At 37.2% G+C, this 17,692-nt stretch overlaps 3 protein-coding genes across 8 annotated transcripts in view; all 3 read left to right on the top strand.

Moving 5' to 3' along the window:
* Positions 1-1,015, top strand: part of myt1la (myelin transcription factor 1-like, a) — a 51,015-nt gene extending 50,000 nt beyond the window's left edge. Inside the window, exon 24 of the mRNA XM_079474186.1 lies at positions 132-1,015. The gene's annotated coding sequence lies outside the window, so the exon portion shown is untranslated. The remainder of the gene's footprint in view (positions 1-131) is intronic.
* A 1,524-nt stretch (positions 1,016-2,539) lies between these two features.
* cep43 (centrosomal protein 43) lies at positions 2,540-13,398 on the top strand. Of its 6 annotated transcripts, XM_079474452.1 has the most exons (20): positions 2,554-2,682; positions 3,004-3,057; positions 3,159-3,213; positions 3,289-3,377; positions 3,563-3,694; positions 3,782-3,814; positions 4,319-4,375; positions 4,452-4,522; positions 4,867-4,928; positions 5,136-5,197; positions 5,282-5,362; positions 8,082-8,144; positions 9,164-9,372; positions 10,019-10,087; positions 11,312-11,401; positions 11,533-11,651; positions 12,211-12,285; positions 12,381-12,429; positions 12,522-12,612; positions 13,245-13,397. In XM_079474452.1, exons 1-20 carry the CDS (start codon positions 2,599-2,601, stop codon positions 13,317-13,319), a joined length of 1,620 nt encoding a protein of 539 aa, XP_079330578.1. In that variant the 5' UTR covers positions 2,554-2,598; the 3' UTR covers positions 13,320-13,397. The 6 variants fall into 6 exon arrangements, with proteins under 6 accessions (XP_079330580.1, XP_079330578.1, XP_079330579.1 ...); XM_079474454.1 differs by lacking the exon at positions 11,312-11,401 and having other exon boundaries at positions 2,540-2,682; positions 13,245-13,398; XM_079474453.1 differs by lacking the exon at positions 8,082-8,144.
* Positions 13,399-13,977: 579 nt separating this feature from the next.
* Positions 13,978-17,459, top strand: ccr6a (chemokine (C-C motif) receptor 6a). The gene is made up of 2 exons (XM_079474209.1): positions 13,978-14,045; positions 15,137-17,459. Exon 2 carries the CDS (start codon positions 15,152-15,154, stop codon positions 16,277-16,279), a length of 1,128 nt encoding a protein of 375 aa, XP_079330335.1. The 5' UTR covers positions 13,978-14,045; positions 15,137-15,151; the 3' UTR covers positions 16,280-17,459.
* The last annotated feature ends 233 nt before the right edge of the window (positions 17,460-17,692 follow it).

The raw sequence follows: 17,692 nt of genomic DNA, 5'->3' as shown, positions 1-17,692 counted from the left end.
CTGCCAGGATTTTACCGTTAATTTACAGAAAGCCGTAAATGAGTGAAACCGTAAAATAACGGTCCGCAGCTGGAAACCCTGCTGCCAGTATTTTACCGTCAAATTACGGCAGAATTTTTTACAGTGTATAGTCTGGAAACCCCAAGATCATCTCCATTTACTCAAAGCCCTTTCAAGCATCAAGCAAAGTCACATACAGAGCTGATTTCATTGGTGGATTTTAAAGTTGTTTGTGTTTACCAAGCATGACTCACAGTGATTTTTATAGTGTGAAATGACTTGGGCTGATGCTGGCTCTACATGGGGCTTTCTTTCTTATTTGTGTATTATTAAGGCTAGCATTGTGTTTTCAGAGAGCTCATGCAAATGGTGCTGGTCACTCTTATTTATTGTTTTGTAATATTCAGACACCTGCTCTCCCCATAACAGAGCATTAATCTCTCCAGAAGCTTTGTGTATGCAGCTTATTTCCAAGATAGTAATGCTTTTAACACTGATAGCAAAATACAATATCCTTTCATCCACTATCATCACCGATTAGACAGAAAAGGGGATTTTAAGCACAATTCCGCTGCTCATTTTCAGTTGGCACATATTGTACTATCTACTTCAAAAGGTTATCTGTGACTATTTAAATAGAAAACTATCTATGGTGTCACATGCTTGAATGCAGAATACTTTTCTTATTAATAATTGTGAAATCATCAGGTTACAAGTTTCCATTTCAAATGGATTTTAATTAACCATTTTAAACCAGGATTTTTCTATTAAAAAAAGAAAGAAAGAAACATAGCTTTCTTAATGTCTCTTGCTCTCTTCCTCTATCCAGCTCTTTTTCTCTATTAGTTTGTTTTTCAACCACATGGCATGATTTCGGTTAATATGATACTTTTTTTGATCTAAGTGTTTAAGATCACAAGTTGCAGTGATATTTCATTTTGAAATTGTGAACTTTGTACAATTTTTATCATGCTGGTGTTGACATCTCTTACTCAATAAAACTTGTGTTGCCACATTCAATGTCCATTTTTATTCTGTATGTTAATTACTGCCTTTCATGTAAGTGTGCAAGTTAACTTTGTGCACACCTATATGGGGGTAATATTTTTACAAGGACTACATTAAATAAATTACATTCATGAGCGTGTCTGTCATAAAAATGATGTGCCATCACAAGCTGAGACATATGGTAAGGTAAATCCTGTCAAATTTTAATAAATAAATTGAACGATGAAAATGAAAACCAGATGAGCAATTTCATTATACATAACTGTCATGATTCCGCTATCATGTCATGTTTATTCTTTGTCTTGCAGCGGAGTCATGGCATAGCCTTAGGTTTTGTGTGAGAAAGTCATGGCTTTGTTTTGATTCTGACTTGCCATGTGCTTTCTCGTGTCTCGTCGGTGTTTCCCGCCCTTTTGTCTCGTTAACCTTCCCTGAGTCAATCATCCTCGCGTTCATTGTCCTGTGCTCGTTCATTGTATGTTATATGCCTTACTCAGTCTGTAAGTTGGATTTCGATACTACCGTGCTTTTGTCTAATTCTTGTTACCTCGTGTTTAGTGAGTCTAGTTGTGTTGAGTTTTGTCCTAGTGTTTCCTCAGTCTAGTTAGTCCGTGTCCTAGTGTCATTATTATTTATCCTGTCTTGTTTTACCCCCTCGTGGGTTTTTGTTTTGTCCTTGTTATTTATAATTAAACGTCTTTGTTAACCCCTTCATCCCCGTGTCTGCCTGCACTTGGGTTCGTCCACCCTCCACGTTCATGACACATAACTGCGTGCACAATTTGTGCCAAAATAAAAAAAATAACTTCTTTCATCTGCACTCTTCAGACGTCTGTTACAGAGATGCAGAGCATCACACTGCAACTTTTCGGTATTGAACAAGGCACAGTCAGTCGTAATCATTACAAAGAGCCAAGACCAAGCGCCTAACAAGGTAGGTTCATTCGAATAAATGCGTATGATGTTTTGGTGGGCGTTACCAGTAATGCAGACGCTCATCACACCCACTAATTATCATGTAATTTGCATGACTTTGAAAATTAAAAAATCAACTTTAAATTTAAATTGTGTCAGTATTATTGCGTGAACATTAATAAAAACATTTGTAAAAAAAATTTTTTTTCAATTTCTATTTTACATTTGCGTTTTCATATCTTCAGTCTTGGCTCGAGATTTAAGTGACAATGAAATGACAAAATCGCATTTTCTTTTTCAATTTGACAGGAGCAATGCATTATTAGTGTAAAAATAAAAACGAAACCATTTTATTTTTCATTTTGGCACATACTGTGCGAGCAGTAATGTAATTCTGGTTTTCATTTTCATTGTTTTATTTATTTTTTTACATTTGGCAGGATTTACCTTCCATAGTGACAAACAGCTTTGCCTAGTTATCATAATGTCGAGGAGTAATCGAGTCATAACGACACTTGCTTTATAGACACAAAGAAACCACCATTACTCAAATACAGTGTTGACCACTTAGATCAATAAAACCGCTTTCATTTGCACTGGACATTAAAACTCCTGTGACCGTCGTCAGGTGGCGCTGGTTTGCGCACCCGACTGGTCACATGACATACAGTGAAGATGTCTGCCACAGAGGAGGACACGGAACTAAGAGATCTACTGATCCAAAACTTGGAAAACAGCGGGGTTTTGAATAAAATTAAGGTATTTTCTACGTTTTTGACTAAAGTCTCATGAGTCTGAAAACAGCCAAGTCTCACATTTTGGATCATTTTTTTTCTAGGCGATCAATTGTTTGTTAGCATAGCATACTACTGCTAAAGTTGTTATGGGCAACAAATGCACAACAGTCACTGATGTGACAACATTGCTGAAAGGATCGTTTTAAAACATCTGTTTTCCCCTTTTAAAATAGATTACAGGGCTCTAATCATCTAGGGTGTGAATCAGCTTTGAATATGATTTATTCATCTATTATATGTATTTAAATTGTGCTTTATGGTAAAGGGTTTCTCTTGTTTACAGGCAGAATTACGTGCAGCTGTTTTTCTTGCTTTGGAGGAACAAGACAAAGTTGAGGTCATTATAAACAGTTTTAGCTTTTACCTACTAAATGCTGTTGTGTTCAATTTGTGTGTGAATCGGTGTGAAATCCTCATAAAGCTGTCTTTGTTTAATAGAATAAAACTCCTCTTGTGAATGAAAACCTAAAAAAGTCTCTTAACACCAAGGATGGTAAGACATTGGAATTTTTTCCGATAACATTATGCATTTGTTGCGAACATTTTCATTGCGTCTCATTTTTTGCAGGACGCCTAGTAGCGGGTCTCATCACTGACTTCTTGCAAGTCTTTAATTTAGACTTCACTCTCGCTGTGTTCCAACCAGAAATCAACACGGTGCGGCGTCATTGTTTTTACCTTCATTGGTATTGCATGGTTATATGAATCGCATGGTATTGCCAATCAAAAAAGATCACGCAGATGTGTGCATTGTCTTTGAAATGTAAACCTCTTATTACTCATGTTTAATCTCTTTCATCTAAAGTAAAATTCCGAATTATGTCTCCCACTCCGTTATTTAGCTGAACGGGCTAGAAACTCGCGAAAGTCTGTCTAAGGAGCTCAGCATCTCTGAGTCAGAGGTGAATCGAAACACCCCTCTTCTTCTAGAGCTGGTCAAGAGAAGTCGACAAAAGACTTCCATTTTTGGAGAGGTGATCTTTCATGACCTGTATTTCAGCCGATCATATACATCAATGTCATTCATTGCTTGACATTTATTCTCTCCATGCTCTTTTCAGGGAGACAAAGTCACAGACAAAAGTTTTCCCAAGGTACTTTACCATCACTGGCATATTTTATCTCTCTTAATCTGTCTGTAACCTATTTTTTGCACCCACACGAACAGTAAACACAGGTAGGGTTTGCTTGCTCTCGGGAGCAGATACAGCCACAGACTAGTAATAGTGCTGCTAACCCACTTATTTCACTTGTGGTTGGAGTGCATGTATTTGGTTGATTCATATCACTGGTTTACCCACATTTCACAAAGCCCAAAGTGAATTATTCAGGTCACACAAGGGAAGGGTGATGTAAATGAACATCTTCAAGTGGTGTTGCAAGAAAAGGTTTCCTGTTAAGATACTTGCGCAAAACAAGCTTGTCCTACTTCTAGACATTTTGTCTGCATCATACATTTCTAAATCACACCACTAGCGCTTCAAGTTTTGTGGTTGTACTTTGTAAAATCCTGTCTACTTTTAATTGCTCTTTTTATCCACTTTAAAACTATTATGTTTTAGTAGCGTATATAATGAAAATTAATCTTCCTTGTTTAGGAATTGTCGCCCCGTCAAATCTCAGATGCCCGTAAAAAATTTGACTCTTATGACAAGGTATATTTTATTTGGAATATCCATAAGCAATGGATTGTGTGAACGTGTGATATATTTAAATTTTGTTATTTCACAGAACCAAAGTGGCGAAATACAGAGAGATTCAATTGTTGCCGTTTTCTCAGATCTGTTTCCCCACTTCAGCAGGTATGGTTTAGCGTTGAGGACTCCGAACACCAAGACCTCTAGGAAATATGTTCCCTTTATGCTACTGAAACTCTCGTTTATGTAATAACTGAAAGTGTTTACATCCTCCCACATTTATATGGCTGCAGTCCCTCTCTTTGTAGTCGTGGCTTTTATCATTGAAACACATGTATACAAAAAATAAAATCCAGAATTGTTTTTCTAAGTTTTTTTGTAATTTTTGTAACATTTATAAACTAGTAAGTGAAACGCTATTTTAATAATTTAGTGCTGCTGTTTTAATTCTGGAAGGCTGGATTTCTCACCAAATAAATTGCTTGTTTTTCTTACTTGCAAATTAAAAGAAACATGCTGGAAAGTTATGTCAATGAGGATCTCAAAGACAAAAGCACGGACACAAGCACCTGTGAGTATGAGAGACCCATGATTTTGCTTAGTTCACTGTTTAGGGATGCAAATGTTTCATGTGTTAATGATAATCTGGCTTTTGTTGACCTATAAATGAAATGAGAAAAGAGGAATAATTGCATTTTAGGTTTTCTTATAGTCATTTTCACAGGCATTTGCTTTTCATGCTTTGATTCTTGTCCCTCTCCAATCTTTTTATTTTCAGCTATAGACTTTCAGGACTTTCTGGGAATGTACAAACGCCTCTTCATACAATGTCGAAGCATGGTTAGTAACCTTTAAAACAAAACTTTTTCCTTGTGAGGTGTGTATTAGTTTTATGACCCGTGTCACCTGTTATTTCTCTCATAGGTTACAAATGATAGCAGTGATGCACTTTACTTGTCAAATAAAACTTTTGAAGATAGAATCATTTCATCTTCCGCCAGCAAGGTAAACTCACTTCCTGTCTGTCTGTATTTATTTACTTATCTTTCTTTCACATACTTTCCTTTCAGATGATCTCTGGTATTACAAGTAACGTGTTGCCACTTTGTCTCGCATGTAATTTATCTATTTAAAATGTTACATTTTGCTGGGTTTGTTCAGCCAGTTTACATCATTAAAGATTAAACTAGAAGTATGCAAAACCTACAGTGTGTACATTTCCCCCATTTTGTTTTATAACCCAGATCATTTTCATACCACATACATTTTTACTTAATCTTAACTTCATGGGTCTAACCTCAGAATATCAGTTATTGTATGAATAGAAGTTGTCTGCTCTCGTTGTGTGTGTGTGTGTGTGTTATCACCATATCTCTTATCTTTGGGTGATGTACAATGTACAAAGGAAAAAGGGGTTTTACCAAGAGTACTCTCTACAAAATCTTATGGCACACAAGATGACTGTTTTAAAGGATATGGTTTTTTTTTCTTGTGTATTTATTTTATAACCAATATTGAATTTTTAAGTGTAATTTAAATGTCTAAACAACCATTTATTAAATTTTTGTTCTACTTTTTTTGTTAACAACCATATTCGTGTATATATATATATATATATATATATATATATATATATATACACAGTATAATTGTATATACAGTATCTTACAGAAAAGGGTACAGCCCTCATATTTAGTAAATATTTTATTTCATGTGAGAACACTGAAGAAATGACACTTTGCTACAATGTCAAGTAGTGAATTCACAGTGTCAATTTGCCGTCCCTCAAAATAACTCAACACACAGCCATTAATGTCTAAACTGCTAGCAACAAAAATGAGTACATCCCTAAGTGAAAATGTTTAAATTGGGCCCAAAGTGTCAATATTTTGTGTGACCCCCATTATTTTCCAGCACTGTCTTAACCCTCTTGGGCATGGAGTTCACCAGAGCTCGTCCATGATGACATCACAGACCTGGTGGATGTTAGAGACCTTGCACTCCTCCACCTTCCGCTTGAGGATGCCCCACAGATGCTCAATGGGATTTAGGTCTGAAGACATTCTTGGCCAGTCCATCACCTTCACCCTCAGGTTCTTTAGCAAGACAGTGGTCGTCTTTGAGGTGTGTTTGGGTCGTTATCATGTTGGAGTACTGCTCTGGTGCCCAGTTTCCGAAGGGATGAATCATGCTCTGCGTTAGTATGTCACAGTTCATGTTGGCATCCATGGTTCCCTCAATGAACTGTAGCTCCTCAGTGCCGGCAGCACTCATGCAGCCTAAGACCACGACACTCCCAAAACCATGCTTGCCTATAGGCAAGATACACTTGTCTTTGTGCTCCTCACCTGGTTGCCGCCACACACGCTTGACACCATCTGAACCCAATAAGTTTATCTTGGTCTCATCAGACCACGGTTCCAGTAATCAGTCTGGATGTCTTCAGCAAACTTTTTGAGGGCTTTCTTGTACATCATCTTTTTGAAGAGGGTTCCTTCTGGGACGCGAGCCATGCAGACCAATTTGCAGATGCAGTGTGCGGCGTATGGTCTGAGCACTGACAGGCTGACCCACCACCCCTTTAACCTCTGCAGCAATGCTGGGAGCACTCATACGTCTATTTCCAAAAGACAACCTCTGGATATGCTGGGCACGTGCACTCAACTTCTTTGGTCGACCAAGGCGAGGCCTGTTTTGAGAGGACCTTGCCTTTTAAACCGGTGTATGGTCTTGAACACCATGCTGCAACTCAGATTCAGGGTCTTGGCAATATTCTTATAGCATAGGCCATCTTTATGTAGAGCAAAAAAAATTTTAGATCCCCAGGGAGTTCTTTGCCATGAGGTGCCATGTTGAATTTCCAGTGACCAGTGTGAGAGTGAGCGCGATAACACCAAACTGAACACACCTGCTCCCCATTCACACTTGAGACCTTGTAACACTAACGAAATCACATGACAAAGGGAAAATGGCTAATTGGGCCCAATTTGGACATTTTCACTTAGGGGTGTACTCACTTTTGTTGCCAGCAGTTAGACATTAATGGCTGTGTGTTGAGTTTTATAGATGGGACCACAAATTTACACTGTTACACAAGCTGTACACTCACTATTTTACACTGTAGCAAAATGTAATTTCTTCAGTGTTATCACACGAAAAGATGTAATAAAATATTTACAAAAATGTGAGGGGTGTACTCACTTCTGTGAGTTACTGTGTATATATAGATATAGATATAGATGCATATATAGATACATAGGTACATGTATATATACACATTTACATTTCATTTAGGCATTTGGCAGAAGCTTTTATCCAAAGTGACTTACATAGCATAATCCTATAGATTTTACATAGGTATATATATATATATATACACGTTTATTAAATACATATACTGAAAATAATGCAATAAATATATATGTGTATGAATGTATTTATATTTTTTCATTGAAGATTAAATTAATGAAAAAAGACATCTTAATTATTTCAATTCTTCATCTTACTAATTGAAATATCCTCGTTTAAACTCGTCTGCAAAATGTCTGTTTGTTAGTAATCAATGCGTCATATAAGCCATCATTGTCTTCTTGTCCCATCAAAACAACTAAAATGTAATTGTTTTTTATGTTCCAACTCTATCCACAATCATATTGATTTTGGTAAGGCTAGCTTGTCAGTGTTGTCTATTGAGGGAAGCTGATGACTGTATTCTGGTGCTCAGATACCCAGGTATAAAGGATTTGTTAAGCACAGTTCAGCGCAGGATGAGAATGCTGACCCGAAGGTAAAGCAAGAGTGCGTCTGATTCAGGAGCTCTTTTGATCAGCTCAACCATGCGGCTTCCTTTAGATGTTATGCCTCATTCATACACAAGTGCTGTATGAACACATTTGGCTGTTAATGGAGAAGCACTTTCAACATTCGTGTCAAAATTAGGGTTCGTTCTTCTTTGAAATACTGTCGTCTTACTGTCTCACTTTACATCTGATTGCAGTTCATTTCTCTTTTTTTGAAATAAGAAATACAACTTGCTGTTCACTTGGGGGTAATGTGATTATAGCCCATGGTTGAATTGGAGCCATCTTGCCATTAGCGTTTGATATTGTAGAGCGGTTGTAGAGTACACAATTTAAATGAATCTATTTAAATGCTTTATAAGGCAAAAGTACTGACAATGCTACAACTAACCACCAGTTACGATTCTGAAAATAAATCTATGACTTACAAACTAACTTGCTAATCTCTCACCAATTCTCTTTTTGATAACACGATTTAATTTGTTATCTTTTCATCTCTTTGGTGAAACATCTCATCTCAAGTAAAGAAGTCTATAAAAAGTGGGGATAAAATCCAGTATTTGCTTTGTGAGTGGGTTAAATTACAACGTTTTAATCAGCGTATGTAATCGGAATGAAATGAATAATGGCTGTTTCAGAATAGGCTTTTAAACAACCCACTGTTCCTGTAAGTTTTGTCAAATCTTTATATTTGAATCATACATTCACAGGAAGTCTCAAATCGAAGACAGCTTTACTTGAGAACGTAGTGTTTGAAATCAACTGAGTTCAAAGGGAACTATTCTTTGATGACTGTCTTCACACTCATTTTGACACCACACCCGTATCTTCAACCTCACACCCGATCTTAAAACGAGAGGTCTTCTGGTTCCAAACCTGTCAAAGTTATACAGACATGGTCCATATTATTGAGACACAGTGTTTATGTGGCTAACATCAGATAAATATGTTCCGCATGATTTAAAAAAATGTGGTCTGTATTTATGATGTTGTAACCTACCCATAGGCTCCTGACAGAAGACATGAAACACTGGGGTCTTTAAAGAATATAGGGTCCGTTCAAGTGTCCAATAAGTCAGAGAGGGGACCAGGTGATGGGAAGAATGCTTTCAGCCCCCTCAGGAGAACACTGGAGCTAGGATTGGAGGATGAGGACGAGGAAGGAGATTCATTCTTTGACGATCCTCTTCCGAAACCTCAGAAGACCTACGGCTGGTAAGGAGTACTGTTTTTTCACCAGTAAAAAAAATGAGTGTGAGGCATTCACCCTGACAGTGATTCAGAGTTATGAACGATGGATGCTTTCTGTGCCCACATGTTCCGATTAGACTGAAAGACCATGAAATTAAAACACCATCTTGATCTTACCCACCAGCACCGTAGATAGTAATTTCAGGAACATTTTGATCTTTTTGAATACCTAAATTTACTTTTTACAGTTGAACCCTGCCCTTAAAGGGGCAGTTCACCTAAGAATAAAAATTCTGTCATGGTTGCTCACCCTAGAGTTGTTCCATATCTGTATAAATTATTTTTGTTCTGACCAACACAGAGAAATACTTTTGGAAGAATGCTTGTAAACAAACAGTCCATGGCCCCCAAAGTGCACTAGAATTTTTTGCTTTCCTACATTCTTCAAAATATCTTCTTTTGAGTTAAACAGAATTTTTTTTTTATAATGATTTGTAACAACTTGACGCAAATGAAGACAGAATTTTCATATTTGTGTGAACTGTTCCTCTAAGTGACATTTATAAACCCTATACAACTAAAATAACTGATGTTATATAGGATACAGAGAAGTATTTTGTCTGACTTTTGTCTTCCTTTTTTCCCCATTGTCTCTTGCACGTGAGAACAGTAGTTTACCATCAGCAGATAAGCCTTATTCAGGGCTGAGGCTTTCTGAAAAAACTTTTGGCCAAAAAGAGTAAGTACTTCCTTTTTTACCTAGCACATTTATTTCACTATGATTCAGTTTTACTTGTTTGTATAGACCAGTGTTTCTCAAACTTTCTCAAACTCTGCCATTCCCCACTTTGGAGGTAGTGTATGAATACGAGCCCCGCCTGTCCCCAATAGCCAAAAACAAAAGGGTAATAATCTTTAGTCTTGGTTTTCACTTCTGTATCCGAATCTCCAGTTTTCTTTTCATTCCATATCACAAACCTCTGACGTAAAATCATTCTTGCAATTTATTTGCTTATGTAAGTAAGGCTTACATTTAAATGAGTCGTTGTTTTATTTTGAATGTATGGTTAATAATAAAGTAATGAATAAAAAATGACAACATGTCCACCCATTTGTCGCGCCCCACTTGTCATGTCTCTATTCCCCACGAGTGGGGCCCGCCCCACACTTTGAGAAACACTGGTATAGACATACACAATGGGTTGATCTTGCCTTTGGAGCTGTTGCACCTTTGTCCTTCTTTTTTCTTGTTGTTATTTCCACTTTTCCCTCTCTCTCTCTCTCTCTCTCTCTCTCTCTCTCTCTCTCTCTCTCTCTCTCTCTCTCTATCTCTCTCTCTCTCTCCCTGCCTCTCTCTCTCTCTCTGTCACTGTGTCTGTGATCTGTCTGTGTTCCCCCCCTCGTGAGAAGTCCACTTTTGCCGAAAGAAGGATGCCTGTCAGGGCGATCCTTTTCCCAAATGAGGAGAGGCACTAGCCTCAATGAGTGAGTGTGCATGGAGTGATCACGCTGCCATTCAAGCCCACCGCAGCCATCTGACCCATGGATGCACAATCAGGCTGTTTGCCCTATTGGGGGTATTTGTAAACTCATTGTAACAGTTTTCATGCCATAACATTGGGGTCTTCATCAAATGTTCCACCAGCTGAATCTCAGACTATTTTTTGTAACGTTAAATTGAACCAAATACAATTTTAATGTACAACAGGTTCTTTATTCACCAAATGGGTTCATAATCTGAAAAGGATTGAAGTCCCCTGCCATAATCTAAAAATTAGGCAACTGGTGACAAAAGGACATGGATACTGTAGATATTGTCATTGTGTCTTTTTTTACATTACATTTTTTCCCTCTTTTCCTCCTTTCCACTTTGCATGTTTCGTACGTGACCGTGTTTTTCTGCCTGTGTGTTTACGGTATGTGTTATTATGGATGAACACGCTCTTCCTCTGTCTGCTCTCAGCCTGTCTGCTATAGGCAGTGATAAAGAGGTTGATGGAGAGGACTTGCTTTCTGATTTTGAAAACAGGCCCAGCCCTGATTCTGAACCCAGGTGAGCTGGGCTGTTTCATTCTGTCTCCCACTGTGACTTCCCTCTTCTTCTGCTTCTCATTATGTAGCTGTCAACTTGCTTCACAGAAATGGATTCAGTCTTGCTGAAAGTCTTGTCTTTCTGTTTCCCAGGAGAGAGACATCGGGCAGCATTTCAGGAAAAGCTCTCTCCACGGATACACCATTAAAGAGCGCGGGAGGATCAGTCCCTGCCGACAGCAGACAGAAAGATCCTGCATCTGACAAGAATGGTATATCTCCACTTTTACGTCACATATTTTTCCCTGATCGATTTTATAAATGGGTTGTTGCAGTTTATTTATTTATAGATGGTTTTTACAGCAGCAACATAAACAAACATTATGTGGCCCAAACTTAACTTCCAGTAGACCTCCGCAAAGAAGCTGTAACTGTTGAGAAGTTGAAATTTAATTTAATACAATTAAAGGGATAGTTCACCCAAAGGCAGAAATTCTGCCTTCAGATCTCATCCCCCATTGACTCCTATAGTATTTAAAGAACAAAAAAAAAATGGGTGGGTAACCCATTTTTTCATTTTTGGGTGAACTATCACTTAATATAATTTAAAATATAAATATCATATAACTAAACACAGACTGGAAGTTAACTTCAGGCCAGGCGCGTGCGTCCGATGAAACGTTGCTATTTTTATTTTTACTTTATTTATATATGTTTATATCTATAACTCCAATAAACCTTTGCATAATATAGACCGAAAATAAATATATTCATATACGGTAATGCTATGTAATATATTTGTTTATCTTTGCTCTTTTTTTGTCATTTTAGATCGTTTTTGTTCCAAAGATAATGGTGTTAAAAATTTTCAAGCACCAAATGAGAATACTGGATCTCCTTTGCTGGGTATGACCTTTTTTCTCTCTGGCACAAAACTTCTCTTTTTCCTGTCACCTGCAAATCTTCTAAATTTTTCACGTCTCATTCTTCTTTTCCAAAAGATGCTGTGTGCACAGATGAAGTGCTTGACTATGACGATGACTTCAACAGGTAAACAATATTTGGTTGTTTCATTAGTCTTGTGTTATTCTACTCACCTTCATGATGGAGTGTTTGAATGTTTTATTTCTCTCGTTTTTCAGTCACCGCTCTGAAAACTCTAAAAGTGAGGTGAGCATCGATGAGGAGATTGAGGAGGAGGTGTCAATAGAGGGGCCTGACATTAGTGATAAGGTATAAACATCTCTCTTGAAGAATGTCTTTATTTATGACGACGGTACTTGTAATGGCGTTCTTAATCATTTAACTGACATCAGAAAGCAAAATTGGTTGTTAAATGCATTGAGTGTTTTTACATTTGACCCCTTTTGATGGGCTTTCAAAAAAATGTTAATGCTTCATGAACTTGAAACCATAATAATCAAGTGTCAAAGCTGTTATGTTGGTAGTTATTACTGATCTCATATCAGTTAGGATCCGTGTAGCATTACATAATTCTGTATGACGAGAAACAATTCCTAAAAGTGGCCTCATTGATCAAACTGTGAATTGTGTCTGATAACAGAAGTAAAAATAGGATGTTCTATTGATGTCAGAAATGGCTATTTAAAGAACTCAAATGACTTGGCAAAAGGAAGTAAGTGTTCATTTCATTGTATAGCAGGCCGATTCAATTCCGATCATGGAGAAACTGCAGTATTTGTTTGGGTTTGGAACTAAAGTTTCTGGGGCCGTGGCCCTCCATGATCGGAGTTGAGTTGCACTGTAATAAATATGGTAAATCGTTATTCTGACTTTTTTCACCACAGAAAGAAACGTTATGCATCACAGTGATTCTAATAGTCCTTTCTTTTTTTGTCTTTAAGCTTGATGAAAGCACTCAGGATATAAGCGTCTCGCAGATAAGCTTGGGTGCAGACTACATGGAAGATGTTGCGTGACTTCGAACCCCAGTCCTATATTTTGTACCTTATGTATTTATGTTGACATAATAAATAATGAAGTACCATATGATTATTAACTAGTTGTCCTGTTTTTATTGTTGGTATTGTAAAACATAAGGTCAAATAATGACAAGCAGATTGAAAATGCTGTTTATCCTTCTATTACAGATGCAAAAGTAATTTTAATGTCAAAGATTACCGAAATGATAGACATTGGATGGCCATAAACTTATTTAGCTAAACTTTGCTTGCATGGCAAAGCCATAAATGGCCAGGCTCGAATGAAACACTTCAACTGTTAACTACACAACATGCTCTCCATCCACCCAAAGCGTCACAAAAGCCAGTTCGTTTTAGTTTTTCCTTCCTTAACCCTCCTTCCTAACTTTCATTGTTCTTGTTACATATAGCAGTAGTCTTTGTCAGTGACAATAGAGAAATTGTTGCCGTATAAAGTGCAGCTCTTGACCCATTGTTGTACTTTACAGAACAAAAAAAGTGATTGCATATTGTCTGTCTTTGTTTGAGGCATATAATACTTATTTTTATATGAAACCACAATCACACGCACCTTTCAACTTTGATGTTCCCACATACACGCATCAGTGAAGCACCTCCTTGGGCTATACAGATCAGCACGTCATTCTTATTGTTTGGCATTGTCCTGCCCACCTCAGCTGAAGCTTTTCGTTCCGTAACACTTGTTTGCAACACTTACGACTGGTAAGTCACTTCTGCTTTTTGAAAATTAGCAATGATATTGGAGCACAGTGAAGCTTTAGTAAAAACTTCTATCGCTGTTAATAATGTAACCAAATGATTTCCGATCAAGTATTATTTAAGAATAATTTACATTTGTCAATACCTAGTAAAGATGTAAAAATAATTCTGTGTGCATGCTTGAATCAATGTTTGGTCTCACTAAATTAAAATAACTCCATAAAGAAGCAAAACTGACACGCACACAAAGATTTTGGTTTTTCCAAAAATATAGTTACAGTTAAAAGTTACTGTTTTAATCTTCATTCATTTATTTTCAAGTAGATGTTTTATTTTTATGTCTATTTGTAAGTAAATGTTTTTTTTATTTCAATACTTGTTGCTTGCAACCAAAATATATATATTTATTGTTAAGTTTTACATTGAAGTGACTTGCGCCGTACAGGCGAACATCCTCTTCAGCACGAAAGCTTTAAATTAAATAGGTCATATGCATCATGGCAATGCATTTTCTGGTTGCATTTACAGATTGTGACCTGATTTTCTGCAGATTTCCTCTTTTTGCAAATATAAAATATCCTCAAAGCAACAGTTGCCCTGAGATAAGTTGTCATTGTGCAGAACAAGAACTGAATATGTCCTGTTATTCACAAGTAATCCTGCTGCAACGATGATTGGATAATATTAATATTAATAAATGACAAAATGGGAACTATTGTAGCATCATATTATTTATTTTTTTACAAAGTTGTCATATTAATAAAGGACCTAAATAAATTATATTAAATATTATATATTTTTATTTTCTTTACACTCTAAGAAAATGGTGCCACATAGCACTAAAATCTAGTGGTTCATTGCTCGTAATCATAGGGGTACCACTTTTAGTGCTAAATGCATCATATCTTGGGGCTTCCCAAAGAACCGCTGAAGCACCAAATATGGTGCTATATAGCACTAGAAGTGGTTCCCCTATGATTCTGAGCAAAGAACCACTTTAGTGCATTATTTTTGATTTCAGACAGCTTTATGAAATACAGTTTTACTATTTACCGCTGTCCTCAAATTAACAGATTTTTTTACATTTTTTATAGTTTCAAGCTGAGAAAATGGATAATGAATTAAATGTCTACAATGAATCGTATGACTATAACTTCACTGAAGGGCTGTGTTCAGTGGACCGCAAACAGCATGTTGAGAAGTTCCTTCAGCTATACATTCACCCTATCATTTGCTTGGTTGGTTTTATCGGCAACTCCCTGGTGATTGTGACGTACGCCCTCTATAAGCGAACCAAATCAATGACCGATGTTTACCTACTTAATGTGGCCATCGCGGATATCCTGTTTGTGGTGGCACTGCCTTTGATCATCTACAGTGAGCAGAATGGATGGGCTATGGGGAACTGGTCTTGTAAGCTGCTGCGTGGTGTTTACAGCGTGAACCTCTACAGTGGCATGTTGCTCCTGGCTTGCATAAGTGGAGATCGCTACCTTGCCATCGTGCAGGCCCGCAGGTCATTCCGGCTACGTTCCAGCACCCTGCTTTACAGCCGATTGGTCTGTGTGGTGGTCTGGTCAATGGCCTTGGTCCTGTCTCTTCCCACCTTCATTTTTTATCAACGGTATCAGCCTTCCCCTTTCGAAACTGTTAGCATTGAAGACGGTAATGATACCGACGTCACCGATTCACCATACGTGTGCTTTTTTAGATTTAATTCTAACGTTACCGCAAAAACGATAAAAATCGCTGTGCCCAGCGCTCAGGTGGCAGCTGGTTTCTTTCTTCCCCTGCTGGTCATGGGTTTCTGTTACATCAGTGTCATAGGCACCCTCCTTCATGCCAAGAACTTTCAAAGACACAAGGCAGTGCGTGTAGTCCTCACCGTGGTCCTTGTGTTTGTGGCTTGCCACACGCCCTACAATGTAGCACTGTTATATCGTACCGCTACCATTCTTGATGAGCAGGAATGCAGTCATGAAGAGGCAGTAGAGTTGACCATCATCATAACAGAAAGCCTGGCCTACCTGCACTCTTGTCTCAACCCCCTGCTTTACGCCTTTATCGGGGTAAATTTCAGAAATCATTTCCGGAAGATCATACAGGACCTCTGGTGCTTGGGGAAGAACTACATGTCAGCACGGCGGACCTCAAGGGTCACCTCTGAAATGTACATGTCCACACGGCGGTCTGTAGATGGATCAAACAGTGACTATGGCACTTCGTTTACGATGTGATTCGGCATGATAAATGTATTGATCTGGTGGAAATTTGATAATCTGCCATATGAAAAATTGCTGAACAGTATAAGTCTTCTGTACGTTCATATTTTCAAAATGGACATGCTCTGTGTGTAGAAGTATTGCAGAACCTATGTTTGTTTGTGTTAAAAGAGAGAGCTCACAGTCAGTGTTCGGCACACAAATATTTAACTGACACACATTGAGGTTTGTAAATGTATGGGATGCTGAAGATAAGTCAACAACCTTTGAGAGTAAGTTTAAAAACTTTTGTTGTAAGACAAACAGTCTCCAGTTGTTTGTATATACAGCCGCAGTAAAGATCAAGAGACCATTTCAAAATTATTTTACGTTTTGTAATTTACTATTTAGGTATGTGTTGAGGTAAATTATCAGTTTTGTTTCATTCAATATTTCTCCCAAATTTCAAGGAAAAATATTGTTTCTGTTTGAATTTATTTGCAGAAAATGAAACTGGAGAAACATGTAAAAATAACATAAAAGATGCTCTGCATTTTTTCAGACCTCAAATACAGCAAAGAAAACAAATTCATATTCACTTTTAAGCAACAGTAATATTTGTACATGTATTTAGGAAAAGTAAAAAAAAACATGTCGTCATAACCTCGCCTTTTTATCCGTTTTCATGTGTCTTTTCATGCTGTCAGTCTTTCACATTGCTGTTGGATGATTTCATGTCACCCCTGAGGTATGATTTTGTTGAAATTCAACAGAGACTGTTCTGGATATACGCAATACACCCAGAAATGCTGATTAAATAACATTTTGGAATGGTCTCTTATTTTTTCCATGGCTGTAGACTTTTTGTTGCATGTATGTCCTTTAAGAAATTGAAGTAAAAAAGTGTACATTTTTTAAGATTATTAAATGGTCTCAACAAGTTATAAGATTCAGTTTGCCACATCAAATGTTAAGCATTTGACCTGGAATATAACATTACCTTTAAGTATTTTTGTAATTTTTATGTATGATCAATGATCCGTAAATGTTTAATGTTTCATGTAAAGAAATATAGACTCTGACATGTTGTATTTGGCCTTGTGTCTGTATTCTGCTAAATATTCATCTAGACGTTGGAGTTCAGTGCTCATTGAAGTGTCCTCTGGCGCCCCCTATAGTTAAAATAAACATTGGAGCTCATGGCGGAGTTTATCATGCAACGTCTGCAACACTTTATCTTTGACAACACAAAGCTATTTCACACTGCCACAGCATCGCTATTTATAAATCCTTTTTTGATATGGTTGGTAAATTTAAAGTGGTTTTATTGAATCAATCTCACTAAATAAGCAAGGATGTATAGCTCAAATTTTCATTTGAACAGTTGTATTTTTATTCAATTTAACACATTTTTAGTCTTGTTTAAATGGGTTTAATAACCGTTGCAGA

This window comes from Barbatula barbatula (genome assembly GCF_947034865.1).
Source record: "Barbatula barbatula genome assembly, chromosome: 15".
NCBI classification, from domain to species: Eukaryota; Metazoa; Chordata; class Actinopteri; order Cypriniformes; family Nemacheilidae; genus Barbatula; species Barbatula barbatula.
Note: the sequence above shows the minus strand (reverse complement) of the source record. Positions and strands in the feature narration are given on the sequence as shown.